Consider the following 23,963-nt stretch of genomic DNA (forward strand, 5'->3'; position numbering starts at 1 on the left):
AAATGCACACTGAATTCTTACGTAGTGTATTCTGGAGCACACTAGACTACATTATGCACAATGTAACACACACAATGAATCTCCAATCACTTAAATAATGCACTAATCTCCAAACACATACATAATGCTTAATATTAATACAATAATGCTTAATATTTATACTATAATGCATACATCTTGGTAAATACTGCACAGGCTAAGTTCAATAATGCATATAACTATAAGTCTTCAAAATACATTGCATAACACACAATACACTGCACCCACCTCTAAAATGCACCATATACTGAAAGGTATGCTATTATTCTTTTAGATAATGCACTACATATTAAATAAGAGTACATCATGATGCAGTAGGAACAAATAATGCATACAAACCTACCCATAATGCAGAAGATAAAGAAAATAATGAACATTGTGGAGGTATCGTCGGGCCTACCCAAAATGAACAAATAATGAATACAAACCTACCCATAATGCACTGTCTGGCCAAAAAAATGCACACGGAATTCTGACATAATGCACATCAAAATACCCCTAAAATGCTAGTTTTACAGCAAGTAATGAAACTAGACATCTAAATAAGGCTATTCATATTCATAAAAGGTGAAAACACAGTCAAGATTATTTCGAACCAATTGACCTCAAAACAATTACCTAAAATGGTCCAGTAAAATCATTTTTACACTGTATTGTGAGCATCAAAGAAACATGCAATTTACAACAAAAATAATACTGAAAAGCACAACCAACGAGTGCAATTTACCTGCTTCCTGTGATGCTTGCGAGCGTGGACGACCTCTTTTTGGCATATTTGATCTGGAATAAACCGAAAGAAATAAGATACCTGAATCGAGACGTTGTAAACCCAACACAATGCCGAGCACTCATAATCGGAGACAACCCTAGACGATTACCTAGTTAATTCCGATATCCTAAAGCCTAGGCATACGCTCAGTTGAATGTTTTCCCTTTACATACCTGCGAGATTTGTTGAATATGGCGTGCAAACACGTCAACGCCGGTCGATTTTGTGGGAGCTGCAACCGCCGTGGAGTGGAATCGACGCAAATTGGTGGCGGAGGCTGTGGCAAGCGAAATGTGGCGGATGTAATTAGGGTTTAGAGAGGGGAAGGAGTGGGGGGAGTCGAGGAGTCTCCTGGAGCAAATAGGAGAAAACTGAAGAGAGGAAGATTGCAAATCGCGTGACATTCGCAATTCCCAAAAAAATGGCAGTTCCAATTTATCAATTTTACTATATTAACCCCATAATGCACAACGAATGGAGCTATAATGCAACGCGGACATAATTAATAAGGATTAACGTGGTCCGTTGATTGGAAGGATCTAACGGTTATTATTAAGAAGAGAAAAGGATCTTAGAGTGGAAAAGGAGAATAGTGTTCCCCTATATATATATATATATATATATATATATATATTAATTTCAATTTTCTTTTGACAATCAATATAGGATACTTATATGTTATTACTAGTTTTAGTTCCCAATTGTCAACAAATGTCTCAATTTTATCCTCAAATTAATTACTCAATCAATTGACATGCTGCCGAATATATATGATAAAAAGTACTATCTCGAGCAACAAACTAGTTAACATAGTAAACTGTGAGTGTATTATCTGAATATTGTGCAAGATGAAGATTTTGTATGTATGAGTGACATATTATAATTTACTTGCTGTGTATTTTAACTTGAAGGTACATTTATATTATGTGCACTTGAAGCTCCTATAGTCTAAGAGCATCTGTAACGCAAGGGGCAGGGCCGCATCTCGCGAGTCCCGGCCCGTCCCGAGCGTTGCACGGAGGAGAGTCACGGCCCAGGCCCGTCCCGGGGCCGCGTTCCCGGCCTGTCGCGCGTCCCGCGTCCCGGCCTGGGACGGCGTTGCACGGTGACGGGCCGCAACTGTAGAGTCCCGGCCCAGCGTTACACGCTCCTCGGGCCGAGCCGCAACCAATTTTTTTTTTAATTCGAAAATTTTTTCTATAAATACTACTCCATTTTCATACACATTCAACTTCATATTCAACTTCAAATCTCTTCCTAGAATTCGAAAAAATGCCTCCACGTCAAAGAATATTCGAAGATCAAATGTCCCGGCGTTAGCAGAGGCGCTACCGGCAATCCAAGAAGAAATCAACAACGAAGTTGAACGCTACCAAGCTGTTATTCAAGCTTGGAACGAACAACAAACCCGGGTACCACGTACCCGGATGTATATTCACCGAGCCGAGAGGAACAACACACTCGCCTCCAAGCCGATCTAATCGAAGAAATTTGGACTCGCACCAATGTTTTCCAGAATTGACGTTATGTTTTTATGTATTTTATTTTCAGTTTTAAAATTTCTATGTTGTAATTTTGCAGTATTCGATGAAATTAAATTTTCCGTGTTATAAATTTCCAGCGTTTTTTATTTTACGAGTTAAATAGGTTGGAGTTGTGAATAGTGTCATTTATTAGTTGCGGCCCGGGCCGCAACCTGCAGGGTTATAGCAGTTGGGGCATGGGCCGCAACTGTAGAGGAATGATGACGTGGAGGGGACTTGGGGCCGGAAATGGGGACGGGGTTAATGATGCCCTAAGAAATTGAGACCTTGTGAACATTTAACGTTGGGTGTGAGATTCCCAAGATTGTTGACATGTGGCAAAATTGTTTTCTAGTCACTTCTATAAAACTTTTGATTTAATCAAGAATTAAAATGTGTTGCACTATGAAGATGCCAGGTCTCCTCTGTCTCCTATTTTATACTCTTCAACAATTGCATATTTACAAGTTTCCTTTGTACGAATTCAAAAGATTACCAACATCATCTATTTGACAATAATTAGGAGTATAAATTTAGGTTTGTCTAAATTAGCCTGAATATAAAATTTATCCTAATTTTGTATTGAGAAGGTACCCTTAATTAAGTTTATCCTAAGCATATGAATGACTGCAAATTCTTGGAAATCATCCAAATAAATTTGAAATAATAATATAGTTGAATCTATGGGACATGACATGTGATCAAACCTACTAAATATATGTTCTAACTTTATAACCAGGAGTCCTAGTTTTATCTCACATTTACATTACCCAGTGTTAATCGAAATGTAATGTTTTTTTTTGTAATGTTAAAACATAACAGGACACGGGAAAATAGAATGGAACAAGATGTCACCTAATATTTAAAAAAATAAAAATAAAAACGTGATTTTATGTAACGTTGAATAAATATAGGAAACCTTTTCTCTTATTTCCGAACCTAAAATTAGGAATCACTGTTTTATGTTTTTTTCCTATAAAATAAATTTATTGCGAGGCCAAAATTGGAAAACTAACGCTGCAATGAACACTATTGGCTGAAAATTGAAATTCCTATTTAAGGATATGTAAAATATTTCTGTACTATTCTATCCATTATTCCTTTTTTCATTCCAATTTATTTGTCCTTTTCTATAAATAAATTTCATTTAAATATTTCCTTAATGTTTCTTAAAATTCATATTGAAAAGAAATGAGAGACGGATAGAAAGAGTAATTGCATTACTAATAAAATAATCATAATTAGAGTCTGACAAAACCAAGAACAGTGGCAGTTGCCCCACTAAGTAACCATTGAACTCAACCAAACGTTAAAATTCAATCTTTGTAATAAAATTAAATATGTGTCGGAACATGTATATAGTATAGAGTCATGAATCGAATCCTGTATTTTCTTGCTACTAATATTCATGCTTGTAGTATTAGTACTACTCCTATTTATTGATCATTTGACTATTCTATCATCTTCTCAAACACTCACCAGCAAACTGCTCCTCCTTTTCTGTTTTCTAGAGAGAGAGAGTTTGCTGCGCCATGATGTTTGATCTCAATCTGAGCGCCGACTGCAACTGGAAGGCGGATCTTTGCCACTCTCCAGCGACGTCCGTTTCTTCGGTCGTGGACGGAGAGACCGCCTCCAGCAACGACGACTCGTGCTCCACACGCGCCGCCGTCACATTGAACTTCGACATCGTCGTCGATCGCGATTGCGGGCTGGTGACGCGGGAGCTTTTCCCGGCGAGTGGACTCGGCGAACCGGTGACTCGGTCAGAGGTACAACCGCCGCAGCAGCAGGTGCAACCGAGGAAGAGCCGCAGGGGGCCCAGGTCGAGAAGCTCCCAGTACAGAGGGGTTACGTTTTATAGAAGAACTGGCAGATGGGAGTCACATATTTGGTACTCCACGTGGAGTAATTCATTTCAGTAGTTCTATTTTTTTTGTAATTTTATTTTATTGATTTTGGTATTTTGATGCAGGGATTGTGGGAAACAAGTTTATTTGGGTATGAACATACATTCCTTAATAACTTTATTAGGTCAAATGTTGATTTATTTGGTTGATGTTGATTGAATTCGGTAATATGTTTGTGTTTAGGTGGATTTGACACTGCTCTTGCCGCTGCTAGGTAACAAAAATTTGATTATTTGTGTATTTTGATGGTTGAATTTGATGTTGAATTTTGTGTTAATGGCATCAGAGCTTATGATAGAGCTGCAATAAAATTCCGCGGTGTGGAAGCCGACATCAACTTCAAGCTCAGTGATTATGAGGAAGATATGAAACAGGTTGAATTTGATTGAAACAATTACTCCCTACAATGTAGAGTAGTACTACTAGAACAATGTGAATGTAGTGATATTGGTATTATGCAGACGAAGAAGATGTCCAAGGAGGAGTTTGTGCAGATACTGCGTCGACATAGCACCGGATTCTCCAGAGGAACCTCCAAATACAGAGGCGTAACGCTTCACAAATGCGGGCGCTGGGAGGCTCGAATGGGCCAGTTTCTCGGCAAGAAGTAAGCCTCACTCTTCCTTCCATTGTGTATGTAATGTATAATATTCCGTGTTTTAGGTAGGAATAGTTGAAAGAAAGTGGTTTGGGGATTGTGTTTTTCATTGCAATTCGGTGCAGGTATATATATCTTGGGCTATTCGACAATGAAGTAGAGGCAGCAAGGTCCTAATTGTCACGATTTTTACTACCATCAAATGTCTTTAACCCCTCAAATCTCTCTCATTCTTCTCTTTCTTTCAGGGCTTATGATAAGGCGGCTATCAAGTGTAACGGTAGGGAAGCTGTCACTAACTTTGAATCGAGCTCATACCACACCGAGATCATGCCAGAATCAAGTAATCTAACACTCTTTCTTCATGCATTTCTTGAGCTTATTGTGTGTTTCAAGTTGTCTCACTTGGTGGTGCTACCGGAGCAGGCTGTCTTGATTTGAACTTGGGGATTTCGACGTCTTCTCCCAAAGAGATTCAGAGTTTTCAGTTCCAGCCTTACCAAGTTCAAAAGGTAATGGCAAACCACATGTCTCTTAACTGGAATGTCATGTGTTCAACATTGTGCTTGTTTTACAGCTCCATGTTGCTGCTACAAGACCGGAGTTGGATGGATTTCCGGTGACATCCCTACACCCGATTCTGTTGCCGGCTCCAAATTATGAGGTGAGGATCCTAGCCAGTTCGGTTTATCTGTTATTTTTTTGGTGTCTGAGACCGTTTGTATCGCCAGGAAAGGGCGGGTCATGGCATGAGTTATAGTTCAGAGGAAGTAGTGAAGTGGGCGTGGCGAATGCATCATGCGACACCAAGTACTGCAGCATCATCAGGATTCTCGTCACCTGTATTCTCAAATTCGACTCCATCCCTCAACCTCTGCTTCTCGTCAAATCCCACCAACGTCTACTCCTCGTCCCAGACCCCGCCATGTTAAATTTTTCTTGGTCTCACCCTTTTGCTCTCATTCTTTTCTTCATTGGGAAATATTGAATACTTTGGTTTGTCAATGGAGGTTTAGTAGTGTTGTTTCTTGATGTTAGAAGAGCACCTCTACCCCTCCCTCCCCCTTTGTATCAAATATATTTCTTTTTACACGATTTTGTAGATGTGAAATGTATAATTATTATACACAACGTTTCATGATCAAATCACTCATTAATTATAAGCTTGAGTATTTTTTCGAAAGTGTTATGTTGGACACTTCTGAATATGATCTCTTTAAAATAGCATGTTGTTAGCACATTCATACAACTAGTGTAGGAAAAAAAAAAACAAAACAAAAGTGTACAACAATTATATATACATAAATTGCACCAAATGAAATAAATAGCATGCACTCGAGACAATCTTAAATATTTGCGACTTTTCAAGCCCTCACAAATTTGTTTCACAAAAACTAATAAAAAGAGTTCACGCAACCAAGATTTTGAAACTTTTGTTTCTGCAAAGAATGAGTGTTTAAGCAATTACAGCCATAAAACTTCCCTCTGCGCAATCAATTATCAACGCGAGCAGACGATAGTAGTAAAGGCATCGCTAATCCGATATCATTCCATCCAATATTCTCTTAGATTGAATCAACAGCACATTGACAACAAACCTAGGGATGTCATGTACACCGTCGCGTAGCCATCAAAACTCCCAAGCCTTATGCTCAGACTCCCTTCAGCTGCAATAATTTACAAGATCACAAAATATTCACTAAAGAAACAATGAAGCATCATATGGGACAAACCATTCTACATCAAGTCATTAACATATTCACATATATGGGTAATGCAAGGAACATGTAGTAGTTTATATCATCCTACATGATCTCATCTCATGTTCGATTCTCCGATAGTGGATAAGTGAAACTGAAAAATTGAGGCAGAAATTGTACCTGTTGGTTTCCAGATCCACATTTGTGATCAGCTGATCCTTTTACCAACCAGAAAGTAGCTTGACAAACTATGCACAACTCACTCCCATTGGCTTACTTGGGAATATTTCCAAATCTTGGCGCACTCGCTAAAGTGAATACAAAGTTGTTTGGTCTTAATTGCCAATTGGTTCGATCAATTTAGGCAGGTTTATCAAAGTCGAATGAAATAATCCCATCTCATGAATTTTGACAACACCATGCCCAAATATCAAATCCTCAAGTCCAATTGTATAGACTGCCTGAATTCGGCATCCGAATATTAGAATCTTCATAACCACCATAGAATTTATTATGACCCAACCTATCATTCCTAATAAGTTCTGCCACGCCCGAATTGTTTCCAGTATGAAACTTGTTCCAGCCATCCCATTGACCATTAGAAGTTATTCCATTCCTTGATTGAGGGAGACTAAATTGGGATAACGGAGACATAGTATTGGCTAGTGTTTGCTCCATTACCCTAGAGGGAATAGAATAACCATCACCAAGAGAAGAAAAACTTTCCCCCAGACTAGTAAATCTTTGGTTCTGATGTGAAGGAAGAGATCTTTGCAAAAGGGATTGGAATTTTGCTTCTTCATATGCACTCAACTGGGAAGAATAACGTATCCCTACGTCATCCATGCCTGAGTTATTGATGCTACCTGGAAGTAAACCTTTGCCAACTGCCAGTATTGCAGGATCTATAAATTCAATATCTCCATTACTAATGGTATTGCCAACTGAGGGTGTCTGATAATTATTTCTCAACAAAGAGGAAGAATCAGCCAAATGATTTCCTGAGAAATAACAAAAATGAGTTAGATTATGCGGATTAGAGCCCCAAACATATAGGAAAAACCTTGAATTTTCCTAACGAACCAGAGCCATAAACATTATCTGTCCTATCATGAGAAGTAAAGCCTGGGGGTGGTGTCCTACTAGGCACTGAAAATCCTGGCGGTGCTGAAACATTAGGTCTCGAAGCTGTTCAAAGGTAAAGAAAATGATTAGGAAGATGACAAATCAATTAAGTGCAGATATACAAGTTGAAAGCAGTGGTAAATTTCTCTTAATAACAAGAAGATGAAATAGGAACGACCTTAAATACCAAATCAACAGGAAACATAAAATCAAGTGCAGTCATTTAGTAGTATTTAAAAAAGACAAGGTACTAATAGATCTATTATATCAGGATGTAGTTGCTCCAAGATGAGTGCCCTTTTGAGTTTCTGAACACATATAACTGGCAATTTGAGATAAGATTATACAAAGCCCAAAGTGCCATATAAGATTACAACTTGATAGAATTACAATATAAAATCGGCCAGAAAAAATTACCAGAATTCATGTTAGGAGACGTATGTGAAGGATTGGCAGCAAAAGTATGGGACTCTAGACCATTGAAACCAGGGAAAGCATAGCGACTATCTAACTTCTCATGCTGCAAGTTATTGCTGTTGGAGAATTCATGGCCAAAGGAGAGCTGGTTAGAACTTCTAGTAAAGTAATCAACAGATTTTCCAAAACCAGATGCGTGGCTCATAGGCTCCTCCTCCCTTGCAAATGAAAACCTTGATTGATTGCTAGTGTGATTTTTCCATGAACCTGGAACTCCAAAAGAACCTTGTTTATCATTTTCACCCAACAACTTAGCAAGGTTCTGAGGTGAAGTAAGTGACTCATCCCATGGATCAAAATCAAGAGACAAAATATTAGATATTATACTGCTCTCCCCCATATCAGAAGAATGTGTGCATAGTTCATCATCATATCTCCCTAGAACTGATCTTTTCTCCTTAGAAGGAAACAAATTTAAATGCTCAGCATTATTAACCTCAGGAGTCTTGAGAATGGGCTCAGAATGTCCAACGGGATAATTGCAACTTCTATCAACAGCCTGACTACATGCTAAAACATCAGCTTTACTATGCTGAGTAGAATTAACATTTGAATCACTTGAAAGATGAGAGGCATGAGAGAAGTTGCTTCTGTTAGGAGCAACCTCAGGATCCTTGAGCCTTTGATTCTCAAAAGACAAAACACCATCTGCGATATCACACAAATCACTTTTCGTTACTCTACTTGGTGTTTCCAATCTAAACTCGGATCTGACATCCATAGGATACAACTCCTCTGTTGTATTTGCAGTTGTTTCAGGCACCTGAGAAGTCACATTTGCTCTTATAAGCTGAGAGTCCCCATCAAAAATCTGGTTTTCTTGGATATGATTAGGTATAAAATGAGATGATTGTACTTTCTCAATTTTCCCAGTGTCCCTGCTTGAAACAAGTCCACCAGAGACCAATGACGAATTAACATCGTTAGTACTGTTATCTGGAAGCTTGGTAGTACATGGGCCATGGGACGATTTCTTTACAGGTGACATAGCTGGATGTGCAGATGTACTGGGACTCTGAGAAGAAATAGCTTTCCCATCAGCATCTGATTCTTTGACCACTGGTCCTAAAGCTTCTATTTCACTTTTACCTTGAGAAACTTCGCTAGCTTTATCAGTAACTGAAATATTTGTAATGTCAAGCTCCAATGAACACAACTGATTTTGGCTCACAGCTGTAGCAGAACAAGCCACAGGCCTATCGTTCAACTCCTGTTCTTTTAATGCCACTTTGGAACATTGAGTAGTGGTATGTAAAGGAAGATTATTGGCAACGCGAGTTCCCCTGATCATGGAAATTAAAAGGTTAAAAACAAGAAGTATGAAATTAGGAATAATACATGAGTTAGTACCATGAGGCTCCAGCAGGAAGAGCAGTAGATCTTCCAGAACTACTATTTGGAGGAGAAACTCTTGCACCGATTACAGTATTCTGATGAACAAATAACAGAAATCACATAATAAAGAAAAACCAAATCCGGTGATCTTAGTAGCAATCACCTCCAAGTCACAATTGAAATTACCAAAAATACAATAAACACAAAGACAGTGGATTATCAAACTACCAAGTACCAAAACCATATACAGGAGGGGAAGTGATCAATCTATCCTAAACTAATTTATGATACTCGATGGATCATAAGCATTCTGATGAGAAATACAACATGAATAGGCACAAAAAACTAATTACATCAACCTGCCGGAAAAACTAGTAAACATACAAGTTATGGGGTGGGAATGATATGAAATAAGAAAACCTTACATTAGTTTTTACAGCAGTTTTATTTATAGGCTTCCCTGAAGAAGCAGAAGTGTTATTGCAGTACTCATCTGCAGGTGGAGGCAACACATATCCAGAACGTCGTTGTGTACTATTTGTGGAGCCAGTAATTTGTTGAACCCTACTCCTTTCCCAAAAAAGTTAAGTGGATCATATGCTTGAGAAAAAATTGTGTGAAGTCAAAGCATTCCGAGACCAAAGTAAAAAACCAAAGAAATATTAACATTTTCTGAGAAGATGATCACAGGTAATTACCAATTTTAAGCTTAAAAGGCACGAGGTAGCTAGATCAAACTCATGAAAAACCCAACAGTTCAACTTAGCTCATATAAAGGACAATTAAGTTTGCTGTTGCATGATAAGAAAATTGTGGGAAGGGACATATGCTAGGAATTGGAGCCAGCCTTTGCAAAGGGAAAATCAAAGATGGGGCTCCCAATGAACCGGATAAATATACGATGGGCAGGACAGTGTGAAGTAAGAATAGCACTGTGACTTGTTAAGACGGGCCATCTAACAGATGGCCACTCTAGTAGATGAGAGTTAAAAAGAAGTTGGAGTCTGCCTACCCAAGATACAAATAAGCCCAAAAACTCATTCTAACCAAATCAGAAGCAGAAAACTGAGATATGAAATATCATCAACTGAAGGAACAGAGGATATATAACAAAATGTTCATGATAAAGAAATAAAATTGAGAGAAAAGAACTGCAAGCAATCAGACATAGAACTACCTTGTGTATGCAGATACCATTTCATCCTTTGGAAAGCTGTCCTCTTGGGATCCAATCTCATGCAAATATAAACAATCGGGATTGGTACATGGCTGGAACACAGAAGAAATTCAATATCAAGAACCACTACGCATAGACCAATACGAATGCATCTTCTGAGCAAGTAAAGTTCAGCAATCTTATGATATTTCCCATCATTTGATTTCGACAAAGCTATAATAGCTGTACCGCATTTCTCAGCCATGCATGACAGTACTTAGTAGTCCCGAAGCATGCCCTGTAACAATTTATAAATATCATAAGATATAACAAGAGATATTAAGTTTAAAGAATGGAAGATGACCATTACCTCAAAGGTTTACCATCCAAGACAAATCCATGCACTGATTGGATACAACGAACAGCTTCCTCCTCCTTTGAATAAGTGATATATCTATGAAATAAAAGAAATCAATAATAAATACAGAATGGATAAACAAAACAGAGAAAGACAAGTAACAATTAAAATGGATAATTAACAACATTGGAAAGATTTGATAAGGCTCAGACAAGAATGAAGATGCAAACAATGTTGTCAAAGATTCACATTATGCAATCGGTAAACATTCTTCAAGTCATATAAGCATCAAATCCAACAGAACTTATAACTCAGGACTCGGGAAATCTTATTGGTATCATAATTAACAATTTCATCTAAAGAGAATTTTGAACTCACACGCTGCATGTATTATTCGTAAATTGTTGTATAGCACCAGAAGTAGTCCGGGAGATAGACACCTTCAATGCCTTTCCATATTGGCCAAAATACTCTCTGGACTGAAGAATCTGCAAAAAAAAATTAGAAAAGAAAAACAATGTCATAAGCAAAGAAACAGGTGCAAGTGAAATGAATAAGGACAGCAAAGGCACCCACATCCTCATCTGCCAAATTCAGCGGCAAGCCCACAACATAAACTAGATTCCTCTGGATGACTCGCACGCTAGCAAGCTGCTTCCTTACTTCAGATGGTTTGTTCCTCCCCCTAGATGACTTAGGCTTTTTCTCCTCATTCATATCTGAAACCAACCTATTCCAAAGATTGAGAGTATTGGATCAGTGAACATCATAAAATACACAAGAATATCACCAAATGGTCAACACAACATTGCTTTAATCACCTTCCACAACTTGCAGTTGTTCCAACAATCTTTTCCTTGTTGTAAGGAGTTCGACATGCTGGGCAGCGCCCTTCCGTCTCATCTTTCTCAGCCATATCCATTATGTGATTCCAGCACCAAACACAAATCTGGACAAATATAGTAAATAACAAATCTCATCTCAATCAAGCAGAAAATTTTAAATACACATGAAACCACAAAGAGCAAGGCTAGGATAAATAATGACGAGTAAAAGAATCTAATGCTGCAAAAGTATAGGTAGCTAACAAATAAATTCAATCCAATCCACAGATTTTGGTAGTGCGCATTATTTATCCACAAGGGAATAACCGGACAATAAAAATGTACGTCTTCATTTGCCAGTGGATAGTCTTATTTTTTCGATAGACCAACGGGGATCCCTCCCTCTAATACTAACAATCATAGGTCCTTTAGCTACGATAAAAAAAATAATATAAGGATGCAAATTACAATTAAGAAAACAAGGGCGGCCAACTTATCATAACAAGACAATGTCATATTATGCAGGTAACAAGTACAGCCTTTTGAGATAATCAAATGAGAGTTGCATTAATGAGAAAGAGAAGAAAAATAGAATGTGCTACCTCATAGCCACACTTGCATGGCTTCAACTGCTGATCAGTCAAATCCATCTCCTCGGCACAGAGCGGGCAAGTTTTGTCTCCTTCGTCACTCATGATGGCCTTCACAAATAATTAAAATTCAGCTCAAAGAAATACTCTATGATTTTAAGGTGACCGACACTAATAACTGCAACTGGAAGCTTAAATTTAACATGCAACAAAATCAGAAAAGTCAAAATTAATAAAACCACAAGGCATATCAATATAGCCAATATGAAAAATAGAGTGAAACAATGTCCAAACACGAAGAGAAAAAAAACTACTTGCAAATTCAACATCAGTTAAAACTCAACCGACTTACAAGTCAAACACTAAACGGATTAAAATCATGAATGAAACTGATTATCATACCAATTAAAATCAAAACAAGATGAAAGTAGACCATAGCGAACAGAATTGAGTCGAGAGAACGCGTGTCCATATAAAATCCCAATAGATAAATTACTAAACAGTCGATTAAACTCAAGGCAACCCGATGAATCAACAAAATTCATTCTTTTTATAATCGAAATAAAAATTTCAACACGATGAATCAACAAAATCCATTCTTTTTATAATCGAAATATAAAATTTCCTAACTTTCATTGAAATTAGGGATCTAAAACGATAACAAGATCGGGGACAAGGCCATACAGCTGATTGGATCCGGGGCAAAAAATTAAGATCACCAATTGAATACCGAAATATAGATATGGAGATATAGATGCAGATAGAAAGAGAGCCACAACTGAGAATTCAGAGAAAATACAGTGTGAGAAAAGTGAAAGGGTCGGCTCGGGTGATGGGAGCTTATACGAGATTGTTTGTTATGGGTCGGGTTCGGATCTCGGGGCTCCAGATTGGGTGCAATGGCGTGGCAGCAATTGGAGCAATGGAGCTCCGATTGAAAAACGGGTGGGTTTTCAGGTTGGTTGGCGGGTTTTATATTAGGGATTATTTGAAGCCCTAATTTTATGTGGTTGTTACATTTAGCCCATTATTTGTGGGACAGATCTAGAATGAGTGGATTTATTTTAATTTCTTTTTGTTAAAGAAAAGCGGTTGTGATGATGTATCTTGAATGATTCGTTTTATTTTATGATATGTTTTATTTCTATTTAAAATTACTGAATATAAATAATTAAGAAATAAAAGTGTATAATTTTGACTCATTTTAGTTTTACTGTATCATTTTTATTTTATTTTCTGATATGATTTTTTTGTATTATTTATATTAAACAAGGAATAATAGTATCTAAAAATAACTACATTTTGACCAAATATTGTTTTACAAATATATTTACAAATTTTTATTGTAAATTCATCTAATTTTAATATGCAATTTGTTACAAATAAATTTAAAAATTTGTCTAATAAATTCATCCAATATTATTATGCAATCTTGGGAGGTTTACGTAGTTTATACATTTATTTATTTAGAATAGCTATATTGCTAACCATAGTTTACACTTACCGTGCAATCTTTGGTTGGTAGGATGGTTTATAGTACATTTGATTTACTTATGGCTCGATTGGTAGGCTATTTAGCCTATTGATGCCCATTCATTGCAGCAAGATCTGTCTCTCCGTTGTCAACTGCGCTACCCCCTACGGGCAATGTTTCTTTTATCAATTGATGCCCATTCATTATATGGTGTTTGGTTGGACTAAGTTAATTTAGGGTTTATTCACTCTTTTTGAGAAATGTATCTCATGCTCTATTTGGGTGATGAATTAGAAAGTACTCTATATTGAATAAATTGTTTTGGAAGAGTTGCAAAAAAGAATAAAACTATGAAAGAAATCGCTGATAAATAAATTTTATGTTGTCATTATTTATATTATTTGGTGTTGAGTTTCTATTGTTTCGTAAAAATTTATACGTGATGTAGAAGATCAACACGTCGATGTTTATGTATATTAGAAATAATAATTTGGTCTAATAATAGTAATTCATACCGTCAAAAATCTTCAATTAGATGTGGAGACGGTTGTTAATAAAATTAATGGAGTAATATCAATATGTCTATATTGAAACAAATGGAGCATCTTGAGCTCACCATTTTATTAAAAATATTAACCATCTCTACAAAAAAAGTCGCGTTTTACTCACGGAATTAGTGACGCAAGACTATCCATCTTTAATTATTGACAGATTTAGTGAGTTTCAGAAATATTTCATTTTAATGATAGTGAGTTAGTGACGGAAGATTCCGTCAGTATATTATTTTATTTTATTTTTACTTGGTTTTTGTAATTTATTATTAGTTGCAGATAATTTCGTCGTTAATTAGATTCGAATTTTTTTTAATTTTAATTTAGTGACGGATATAAGTCTGACACTAAAATTTATTTTATTTTTAGTTTTTTTTTTATAATTTTTTATTTAGTGGCCAACTATTTCGTCATTAAATATATTTGAAATTTGTTATAATTCAATTTAGCGACGAATATAAGTATGACATTATAATTTATTTGTTTTTAATTTTAATCTGATATATTCCATCCACAGATATGTGTCATTTTTTCTAATTCCATGTTAGTGGCGGACATACGTCCGTCAGGAATGATTTCAGAGTTTATATTATTTTATTTATTCTCTTCCCCAGTGAGAAATTATTATTTACTGTTAATAAATCCATTTAACGCTAAACCCTAGCTTTCACTTTTCACTAAACCCCCTGCCTCCCCAAAATTACCTCAGCTCACATGATCGTCCCAATCTCTCCTCCACCACCCATGACCGCCGCTAAATCCAGCGCCCTTCGCCACCTCTCCCGTCCTGTTCCCTCGCCGACGAATCGTTGTTCCTCGTCATCGTCGACTTATCGAGATCCCCAACCTCGCCGCGTCCTACACCAGCGCCAGCCAGTACTTGCATCTCCGCCTCCGCGACCGGCGCACGGTCCTCGACCTATTGCCGGCTCCACAACGGATATCCCCTGCGAGCTGCGGAGAGGCGATGTTGTCGAATTGAGCCCGCCGGTTGGTAGCGGTTTCTATTTTGAAGGAAATTGAGATTGCAAAGTGAGTGATTTTTCAATTTTTTACTTGTTAAAGTAGAATTCTGCAACTTATTGTGAACATCTGTGATTTAAGATTTATGAATTTATTTTCAGATCTGCACGTTTTAGTCTTTTAAAATATTTTACTGAGATTTCTTCGACATATTCTCACGAATATGTATTCATATTTTTTTAGCAGCATTGCGTTGGTGGAAGCTTTTGTATTTGATAAACATGATTAATCATAATTGGGCTATTTAGCTGTCGAAAGTTATGATGAAGATTCAAGGCATGATAGTTTAAATATGATAGACTAATATTTTGCTTTGACTACATTTTTCATTTTTGTTGATTAAAATGGACGTAGTATGCCTTGAAATCCAAATAATCGTAGTGTGTGTTTCTCACAAGGTTTATATAATTTCATCTAATTTATATCTTATAATTTGTTTTATTGTTTAGGTTGCTTTGCACATAACTAATTTGCATCCAGCAAAGTGTTGGCAAATAGAGAAAGGCACACAGAGAGAGATAGGAATGGATTCAATCAGTGCCCCTCAGATGGCTTCCAACTATGATGAAATCTTCATGCAGTGTAGTTTGCAGAAAGCCTGAAGGTTTTTCCTATTTATTTTTGTTCTGTATGTAATATCTATTTTGTCACATCATTTTGATCGGTTGCTGGTTTCAGAATTTCATCATGCATAGTATGGAACCAGGGTGCATGATGTACCCAAGTTATAATATTTGGTAAGCCAATTTTATTTCATTTTGTTGTTTTGTTTATGTTTATACAATATTTTCCAATTGCTTTTATGCTTGTCTTGTAGGGTTCAGCTTATATGGTGCCATTAGGCTATTAAATCCACATATTCCTGGATAAAATTTTCAAAGGGAAGGACACAAAAACTGTAGCTAAGAAGGTACTCCTGATTCTTGTATTCTCTACTTTATTATGTTATTATTTCTGAATCCATCATTCCATTGAATTTCTGGCATTAGTAAGAAATATTTTTGTATGACATTTCTGGTACCTCGAGAAATGAGTAGCCCTAAGTAAATTTAGAAATGAATAATTTTCAGGTGGTGGAGAAACTTACAATTTCACCTTGGAACAACCAGTAGGTGTTTATGATCTACTATGGCTTAGTTATCGAGGGTGAGTTTACATGGCAACTTCTCTAAACTTGCAAATTATGTTGCACATGCATGTTATCAGTAATAGTATAAAAGTTCTCTCACTTTTGAGTACAATTCTATGGTGTTATTCATCTTTAGAAGCTAGGAATAAACATACAACAGGGTAGCAAATACTTCCTGTGTTCTAACTTCTAAGGCACAATGCATACTTATGTAGGCAATATATAATTTACTAATTTGTATCATGTATAACATTTTATTGACTTGTATAGTATATGCTTTGCACAGGGAGACCTTGGATGCATAAAAAATGAAGAAGGAATATCCAATTGTCTTGTATGCGTCGTGAACAGTAAGTGATGTTAAACAATTTGGTTTTAATTTTTGCTATTAATGGTCTATTGGAAAAAAGTTTTTATATTTAAAATACGTGAGTGTGGCTGTAGCAATAGTGAAACCTTTCATCAACTACAGTTGGCAGTGGCGGATCCAGGGGGCAGGTGGGGGCGGTCGCCCCTACCCGACCGTCCGGAAAGCCTAAATTTTTCATTGAATCAAGCCGAAAATAGAATATCCGCCCCCTCCGTAGAGTGTAGAAATATTTTTGTTTTCAATAAATGTCATATAAAATGTAGTAGTTCAATGGTTTGGTTGTTGGATTTTTAACTAAGATGTCTAGGGTTCAATCCTCAACAAAAACATATTTTTTTTCATTTTTTATTTTATCCATTCATATTTCTTCTTATTATCAAAATAATACCTTTAAATACTTTATGTAATCTAAACTTTTACTAAGTTGCATATATTATGTTGTTATATTTATTCTTTAGTTAAAATCATTTTTAATCTTGTGTTAAAGTCTTTTTTATCCTATTGTACTTATAATTTGATCCATGCATCTTAATTATTCTCTATGTAACAAAATAAATATTTTAAATATTTTTGAAATATAAATATTTAGTGCTCTACTTATATCACTTTTGTATATAATATTTACAGTGATTTAAAATGTACATATATTTACAATAATTTTATATTTTAAAATGAATAATACATATTTGCAAGCTAAAGCATGTTTATATTTATATATTTTTTTATTTTAAAATGAATAATACATATTTGCAAGCTGAAGCATGTTTATATTTTATTAATGAAGCTAGTGCTACTTAAATATTAATATAATATTTATTTATTTTATTATTAAAAATAATATTAAATTAAATATTTAATATTTAAATATAAGTTCTGCCCCCGCCATTTTCGGGTCCTAGATCCGCTACTGACAGTTGGGGTCCCTTGCTTAAGAGTAAGGGATGTGTTGCATATTTTAAGTATATCATTAATTTATGAAGGATTATTTGTTCAAGATAAGACGTTGGAGAGAATGGAAAAAATAAACCAAAATAGAATACCAATTTTCTCAGTATGCATGTGTTGTATATACAGATCTGTACGTAATGAAGGTTGATTTGTTTGTCATGAATTTGGCAAATCCAGAGAGATTTAGATTTGCAAGGGAAACATCATTTCAGAGGAGGCACTTGAGCTACTGGACCAAAATGCCACTTCTTTTGTGGAACGTAAGTGATGTTAATTTTCAATATAACAAATTAATAATTAACTAATTCATATTATACTATGTGGATACTGCTTGTAGTTTGACAATGTTCAGTCCCTTGATTTGATATTACAAAAACTTAACAGCAATCATTAAAATTCATATTTATGGTTCTTTTTTTCGTGGATAATGTGCAGGCTGAAAACCAGTTTGGGTGTCTATTGCAGGCTCTGGACATGTGTGCCCCCCTCTCATGGTACGCAATGTAATTTCTCGAACTAAATATTGGTTACAATGCCTATATGAAAAAGATAGTAAAGTAGATGGAGACTTAGCTTGTGAGATTTCAACTTGTTTTATTTGATGTGGTATTAGGATTTCAGCTTGCAGTTCTATGTTTTTCAGTCCATTCAGCTATATAATTGTCCATACTCAAAGATGTCTTTGAAAACTATGTCTGTATTTGGATTTGTTTATTATGAGTTCTATCTATATGAATGTTGCATTGTCTTGTTTTACATCTACACGAGTTCTTTCCACAGGAGGAATTGGTTTCGGGTTGGATGGACTGCTGATGCTATTGGGTGGGGCTAGTACGATCAGGGAACTCATAGGGTTCCCCATGACAACTGCCTGCCGTTGTTACTCGTGCACTGTCGATTTCTCCCTCATTTGTAAGTAGAATTATTTGGTGATGCTCATTGATTTTGCTCACCATTTTCTGATGTATTGCCCAAATAAACGCAGGCCTAATTTTAGTGGAATTTAATATCCAATTTGTTGATTGATGCTCATTAATTTTAATAGTATTATTTTTTTGTCACTGGATGGGCATTAATAATATTTTTTTTACATTTTTTAAAAATTACCGACGGACAAAATCCGTCACTAATGTTTGCATAAGTCAACGTTCAGACAAGAGATTAATGGCGGTTTTTACTATCAGTACTCTGTCAGTAAAGTTTACTGACGGTCATCATTCGTCATAATATTTTTACTGTCAATGTTTATACCGACAGTGATCATTGATCACTAATCTCGTCACTAATCGTGATTAGTGACGGATTTGTCTGGATTACTGACGGAATTTTCCGTCACTAAAACCCGTTTTTTTTGTAGTGCATTGCCTTAATTTTGAAAGTTATACTACTCCCTCCGTCCCTAAAAGTTTATCTCATTTTTCCATTTTCGTCCGTCCCACAAAATTTGTCTCATTTCACTTTTTACCATTATTAACAGTGAAACTAATATTCCACTAACTAATTCTTATTTATATTTTATTATAAAACTAATATATAAAAGTAGGACCTGCATTTTATTAATTTTTTCAATTAACTTTTCATTACATTTTTTAAAATATATGCCGGGTCAAAGTGGGACAGAGGGAGTGGATTACTATTTTGTATGCATCTCATGCAGGAAACAAGCAACTAATAATATATGTTGGCCGTCCAGTGTTTTTTAATTGTTCCTTTTTTTTTTATAATAAACTTCGTGAATTTTGTGTTTTCTAATTGTTCTGTCGCCACATTCGATGTATTTCTCACTTCATAGTTTCCAATTTCCATTACAAAATTATCTTAGGCACCTTCCAAGTCGGCTATGCATGTAGAATTAATGGGTGCGAATGCAATTACTGGGAACTATTTTTTGTATTGAGCAAGAATTAAATTCTGTTGAGATCTACATTTACTGACTATTTCTTGTTGGCTGTATTATAGCAGGAGAAAGGAAATTTAGAGAGAATAAAATAATAGAGATGAAAAGGTAAAAGTGAAAAAATGAGTTACTTTTTATTAAAAAAAAAAGAAAATGAAATGACTCTACTATTATGGAATACTCAAAATAAAAAAAATAATCTATTACTATAAAATGAAAAAAAAAATACTCTGTGAAATGGATGAAGTATATATTGCACGTATTTTGAATTTGATTCTGACGAACTAATAATTTCTTAACTTGGCTGGGAGACATTGTCATTTTTATTCTATGTAGTGATATCATTATTTTGCTTTCAAAAACAATATTTAATTATATGCCCAATTCCACTCAAAATGAATTAATACGAGACATATTTTCAATTATTCCATAACGAACAACAGTATCTTATCCATTTTGGGTTAGAAACATTGAAATAATGAGCTTAACGGATAATCCAAAATCAAGTTGGCCCATCTTAATATTTTCGGTGGCCCAACGCATTTACTCGTATTATTTCAGAAATGAAGAAATATTATTCTACATTGGGAAATTTGCAATACCTTTCATTAGGGCAACAACTTAAAAATAACAATATTCTGATAAAATCCGACATCTTAATCCCAAGATTAACGGTGCATTTATATCTTTGGTGCAAAGTTTCACTTGTATGTAAATTGAGGTACAGCTACATTGACTATATTTGTACTATTGCTAATAATTTTAAGGGCATTTCAGAAAACTTATTATTGATATTTATAATTTATCTATTGAAGATAATTGTTGTCTTTAGCCCTCTCAACCTCAATCATACTACTATATAGTTTGGGCCCTCAACACTACAGGGTATACTTTGGAATTTGGTAGAGTCGGTTTAGCCTTGGATTTATGTGTCCATGGTTTTGTTTGAAAAACAAAATACTACTCAACACATAGGTTAATACTATCAAATTTGCAATTTGCAAATATATCATCGAATGGATTTTTTGAGTACTTGAAAAATTAAGCCGCGATTCGTCATATTAACGATTTAATTGACAATAGTTGATAGTTCAATATATATTTTCTAAAAAAATTGAAAGTTTGTGAGAAGCTACATTTTTTGAAAATATATATGTTAACAAGAAACTTAACACATTTTTTGAAGTTTGTGAGAAGCTACATTTGTAACTTTTGGTACAAAATCTTACACTACGAATAATAAATCTCAAAGTGATCTGAAATTAAATGTCTCAAACTCTCAAAATACTCATCAAGCAATCATCAAAGATTTAAATCAAATGGGCTATATTAACCACTATTTTTGTATAGTCCATTGGTAGTAGGAATTGGTGTTATGGATTTTTTAATTTGATTTGTTTGTTATTTTATTAATTAGTAAGTTATTTAGGTTTGTCTTATTGTCAACATTTATACATGAACGCCTATTAAAGGATTTGGATGTTACAAAAAGAAATTATCGAAATTTATATATCTCTCAATAACTTAACCCAGCATTCTCTTATTTTTTGCCTAACGTCGCTTGTTACATATTATCGGTCATCGGCTTCAATTTGTAGAGTTTGAAAGCAATCGAAGTTTCCCTTATCATATGTTTGTGATTGCATTCGTGTCACCAATGTAAAGCTCTATGGTGACATACTAACATATGTTATTAACAATTTAGGAGTATATTATTTTCAAAATGAACACAATAAAATATTACTCTAAGATAGCAAAAAAATACTACTTCCTTCATTTCATGGAAATATGTCATATTTTCATTTTCATCCGTCTCATAGAAATATGTCATATTCACATTTTCGTCAATCCCATAGAAATAGTCCATATCCATTTATAACAATTTTTTTCTCCTTCTTTTTACTTTATCATATGTGGTTCCACCATCTACTACATAATTTCAATAATTTTTTTCTTTTTTTTCTCTTATTTTACTAATTATGCATTAAAATTTGTGACAAATTTTAAAGGGACTATTTTTATGGGAGAGAGAGAATAATTAAGAAAATTAAACTAGAGTGAAAAGAATATAATCGGTCTCCATCAATCTTTTACTATTAGACACAGTACTGCTTTTCAAAATAGTCGTGCAATATTCATTCTGAATGGTGCTTACATATATTAGCGATGATCGGCATGCCATATCACTTATCAAATAATATGTTAGTTTAAGTTAAAAGCTCATTTATTAAGTGATGTCTCATTACACTTAAAATTTTAATTTAATTACACTAAAAAATCAATCTCAAATTTACGGCCTAAAATGAAAAGTGCGAGTAACATGAGACGGATGGAGTAGTATTTAAATCAAATATATTAACTAAAAAGGCTAGAGTACCAATAAACATAAAAATTAAAGAACATAATAAAATTTTAAAATCGAATGACAGAGGTGGTATTAGTCAGTTGTAATATTACAAATGCAAAAAATAATTCATCAAACGAGATTCAAATTTTCTTGATATACTAAAAAATTCTATTGATACCTTTTAATTTAAGTATAATTTTTTTATAATAATTTAAATTTTACGTTCTTAAATACTTATTTTTGTAGGATTGATTTTATCGTAATTGAGGTTCAATACTATGCATTTTATTTTTAAGTTATTTTTTGCTGTTCATTTTATTTGTAAGTCAATATGATTATTGAGTTCTTAGTGTTTAGAAAACATAAAATATGTTCCCACTCTAAAATTAACATATTAATTTATTATGGTTTTACAAATAAACTAGTACGTTATTTTTCTAGTGATTTCGCAATAATCAAGATTTCGATTATAACTAGTGGCGGACGCAGAAATAAATTATGGGAGGGGCTTCATAGTAAATTTTTTTATCGATATATTCCCTTCATCCTAATAAAGATGATCTCTTCTTTGAGCGTAATGGAATTTTATAAAGTGTTGTTTTATGTATTTAGTGAAGAAAGATAATGAAGCAGATATAAAAGTACTTCTTTTATACAAGTTTGAATGCAGAACGTAGACTAAACGCAAAAGGTCATTTTTAAATAATACGGAGCTCATGATTAGATTGTTTCTCAGTCTTCTTCCCAGATACACTTTCTCCGTCGGCTGCCATTGTTTTAAGTTTTTCTCTGCAATTTTAAATCTCAGCCCCTCCTTCTCGTTAATCTCTCAACAATTTAGACTTCAAAGGCCTTAAACTGGAGAGGGCTAAAGACACATTCTGAAAAAAAATTTAAATTTTGAAATAGAAATATTAAAAAAAAAAAAAGTTGGGAGGGGCTTAAGCCCCTCATGGGTTGTTACTAGGTCCGCCACTGATTATAACATAGGCTGATTTCGACCTCATAATCTTGATATCATGTTCTTTCGATGTTTTTCTTTCGTTGGTAAGTGATTTTGATAGCTGCATGTTTATAAAAAATTGAACTAAATTTCTTGCATATACTGAATTATCGATTAATAGAATGGATATCTTCCACAAATTATTTGTCACATTCATTTCTAATGATTTATTAACCTTTAAATTCGATCAAAAGTTATTTATTAATTCCTATTTAATCATTCTTGAAGTTTGAGCAACCAAAGTATTGATTAACATGTACCCCTCCATCTCAATTTAATTGGGATGAAGAAAGTAGTAAAATAAATTCGTCAAATGGATTTAGTAAAGTTAATTAACATGTACTCTCTCCGTCTCAATTTAGTTGAGATGAAGAAAGTATATAGTCAAATAAATTCAAAATAAATTCGTCCGTGGGTTTAGTAAAGTTAAAAATTGTAGTACTCCAGTCTCCATATACTACTCTTATTATCAGAAATAATAACCTAAGTATTTTGTTATTTCAAATTATTCTTAATTTAAATTCTTACTTATTAAATAATTACATTAATATTTTTATTATAAATTATATAAATAGTATATTCCCAACCTTTTCCAATTTCCACCAACCTTCGTTCACATATTTTATTAAAATTGGCCACTTTATTCACATTTAAGAGAAAAATTGGCCACAAATGAAAACTGGTAATAAATCTTTAATCGTGGACTAATAAGATATCATTATCTTTATAAAGATTCGTGCCTGTACGTGTATGGAAATATATAATTAATAATTTGTTCCATAATTCGCCCACTTTCCACTTTACATCGTATAAATCA

General features: G+C 34.5%; 2 protein-coding genes and 1 long non-coding RNA gene across 7 annotated transcripts; 2 read left to right on the plus strand and 1 right to left on the minus strand.

Annotated features, from left to right (window-relative positions):
* Window positions 1-3,573: 3,573 nt before the first annotated feature.
* Window positions 3,574-6,022, plus strand: LOC121745205 (APETALA2-like protein 1). Of its 2 annotated transcripts, XM_042139012.1 has the most exons (10): window positions 3,576-4,225; window positions 4,307-4,332; window positions 4,425-4,455; window positions 4,528-4,615; window positions 4,703-4,848; window positions 4,965-5,009; window positions 5,088-5,182; window positions 5,266-5,351; window positions 5,417-5,503; window positions 5,571-6,022. In XM_042139012.1, exons 1-10 carry the CDS (start codon window positions 3,864-3,866, stop codon window positions 5,769-5,771), a joined length of 1,167 nt encoding a protein of 388 aa, XP_041994946.1. In that variant the 5' UTR covers window positions 3,576-3,863; the 3' UTR covers window positions 5,772-6,022. The 2 variants fall into 2 exon arrangements, with proteins under 2 accessions (XP_041994947.1, XP_041994946.1); XM_042139013.1 differs by lacking the exon at window positions 4,965-5,009 and having other exon boundaries at window positions 3,574-4,225.
* A 98-nt stretch (window positions 6,023-6,120) lies between these two features.
* Window positions 6,121-13,239, minus strand: LOC121745204. 2 transcript variants are annotated; one of them, XM_042139011.1, is made up of 14 exons: window positions 13,089-13,239; window positions 12,417-12,515; window positions 11,812-11,939; window positions 11,567-11,720; window positions 11,369-11,478; window positions 11,003-11,086; window positions 10,882-10,930; window positions 10,654-10,745; window positions 9,902-10,040; window positions 9,492-9,571; window positions 8,082-9,424; window positions 7,623-7,727; window positions 6,720-7,540; window positions 6,121-6,506 (listed from the first exon to the last, which is right to left on the minus strand). In XM_042139011.1, the coding sequence occupies exons 2-13, from the start codon at window positions 12,507-12,509 to the stop codon at window positions 6,978-6,980; spliced, it is 2,940 nt and encodes a 979-aa protein (XP_041994945.1). In that variant the 5' UTR covers window positions 12,510-12,515; window positions 13,089-13,239; the 3' UTR covers window positions 6,121-6,506; window positions 6,720-6,977. The 2 variants fall into 2 exon arrangements, with proteins under 2 accessions (XP_041994945.1, XP_041994944.1); XM_042139010.1 differs by having other exon boundaries at window positions 9,902-10,046.
* Window positions 13,240-15,087: 1,848 nt separating this feature from the next.
* On the plus strand, window positions 15,088-18,960 carry LOC121743660. Of its 3 annotated transcripts, none has more exons than XR_006038310.1 (9): window positions 15,088-15,461; window positions 15,902-16,056; window positions 16,131-16,189; window positions 16,270-16,362; window positions 16,523-16,598; window positions 16,868-16,931; window positions 18,026-18,159; window positions 18,335-18,393; window positions 18,680-18,960. It is a non-coding gene; the product is annotated as an uncharacterized LOC121743660 (long non-coding RNA). The 3 variants fall into 3 exon arrangements; XR_006038311.1 differs by having other exon boundaries at window positions 18,077-18,159; window positions 18,335-18,402; XR_006038309.1 differs by having other exon boundaries at window positions 18,077-18,159.
* The last annotated feature ends 5,003 nt before the right edge of the window (window positions 18,961-23,963 follow it).

This window comes from Salvia splendens, chromosome 8 (assembly GCF_004379255.2).
Source record: "Salvia splendens isolate huo1 chromosome 8, SspV2, whole genome shotgun sequence".
Taxonomy (NCBI): domain Eukaryota; kingdom Viridiplantae; phylum Streptophyta; class Magnoliopsida; order Lamiales; family Lamiaceae; genus Salvia; species Salvia splendens.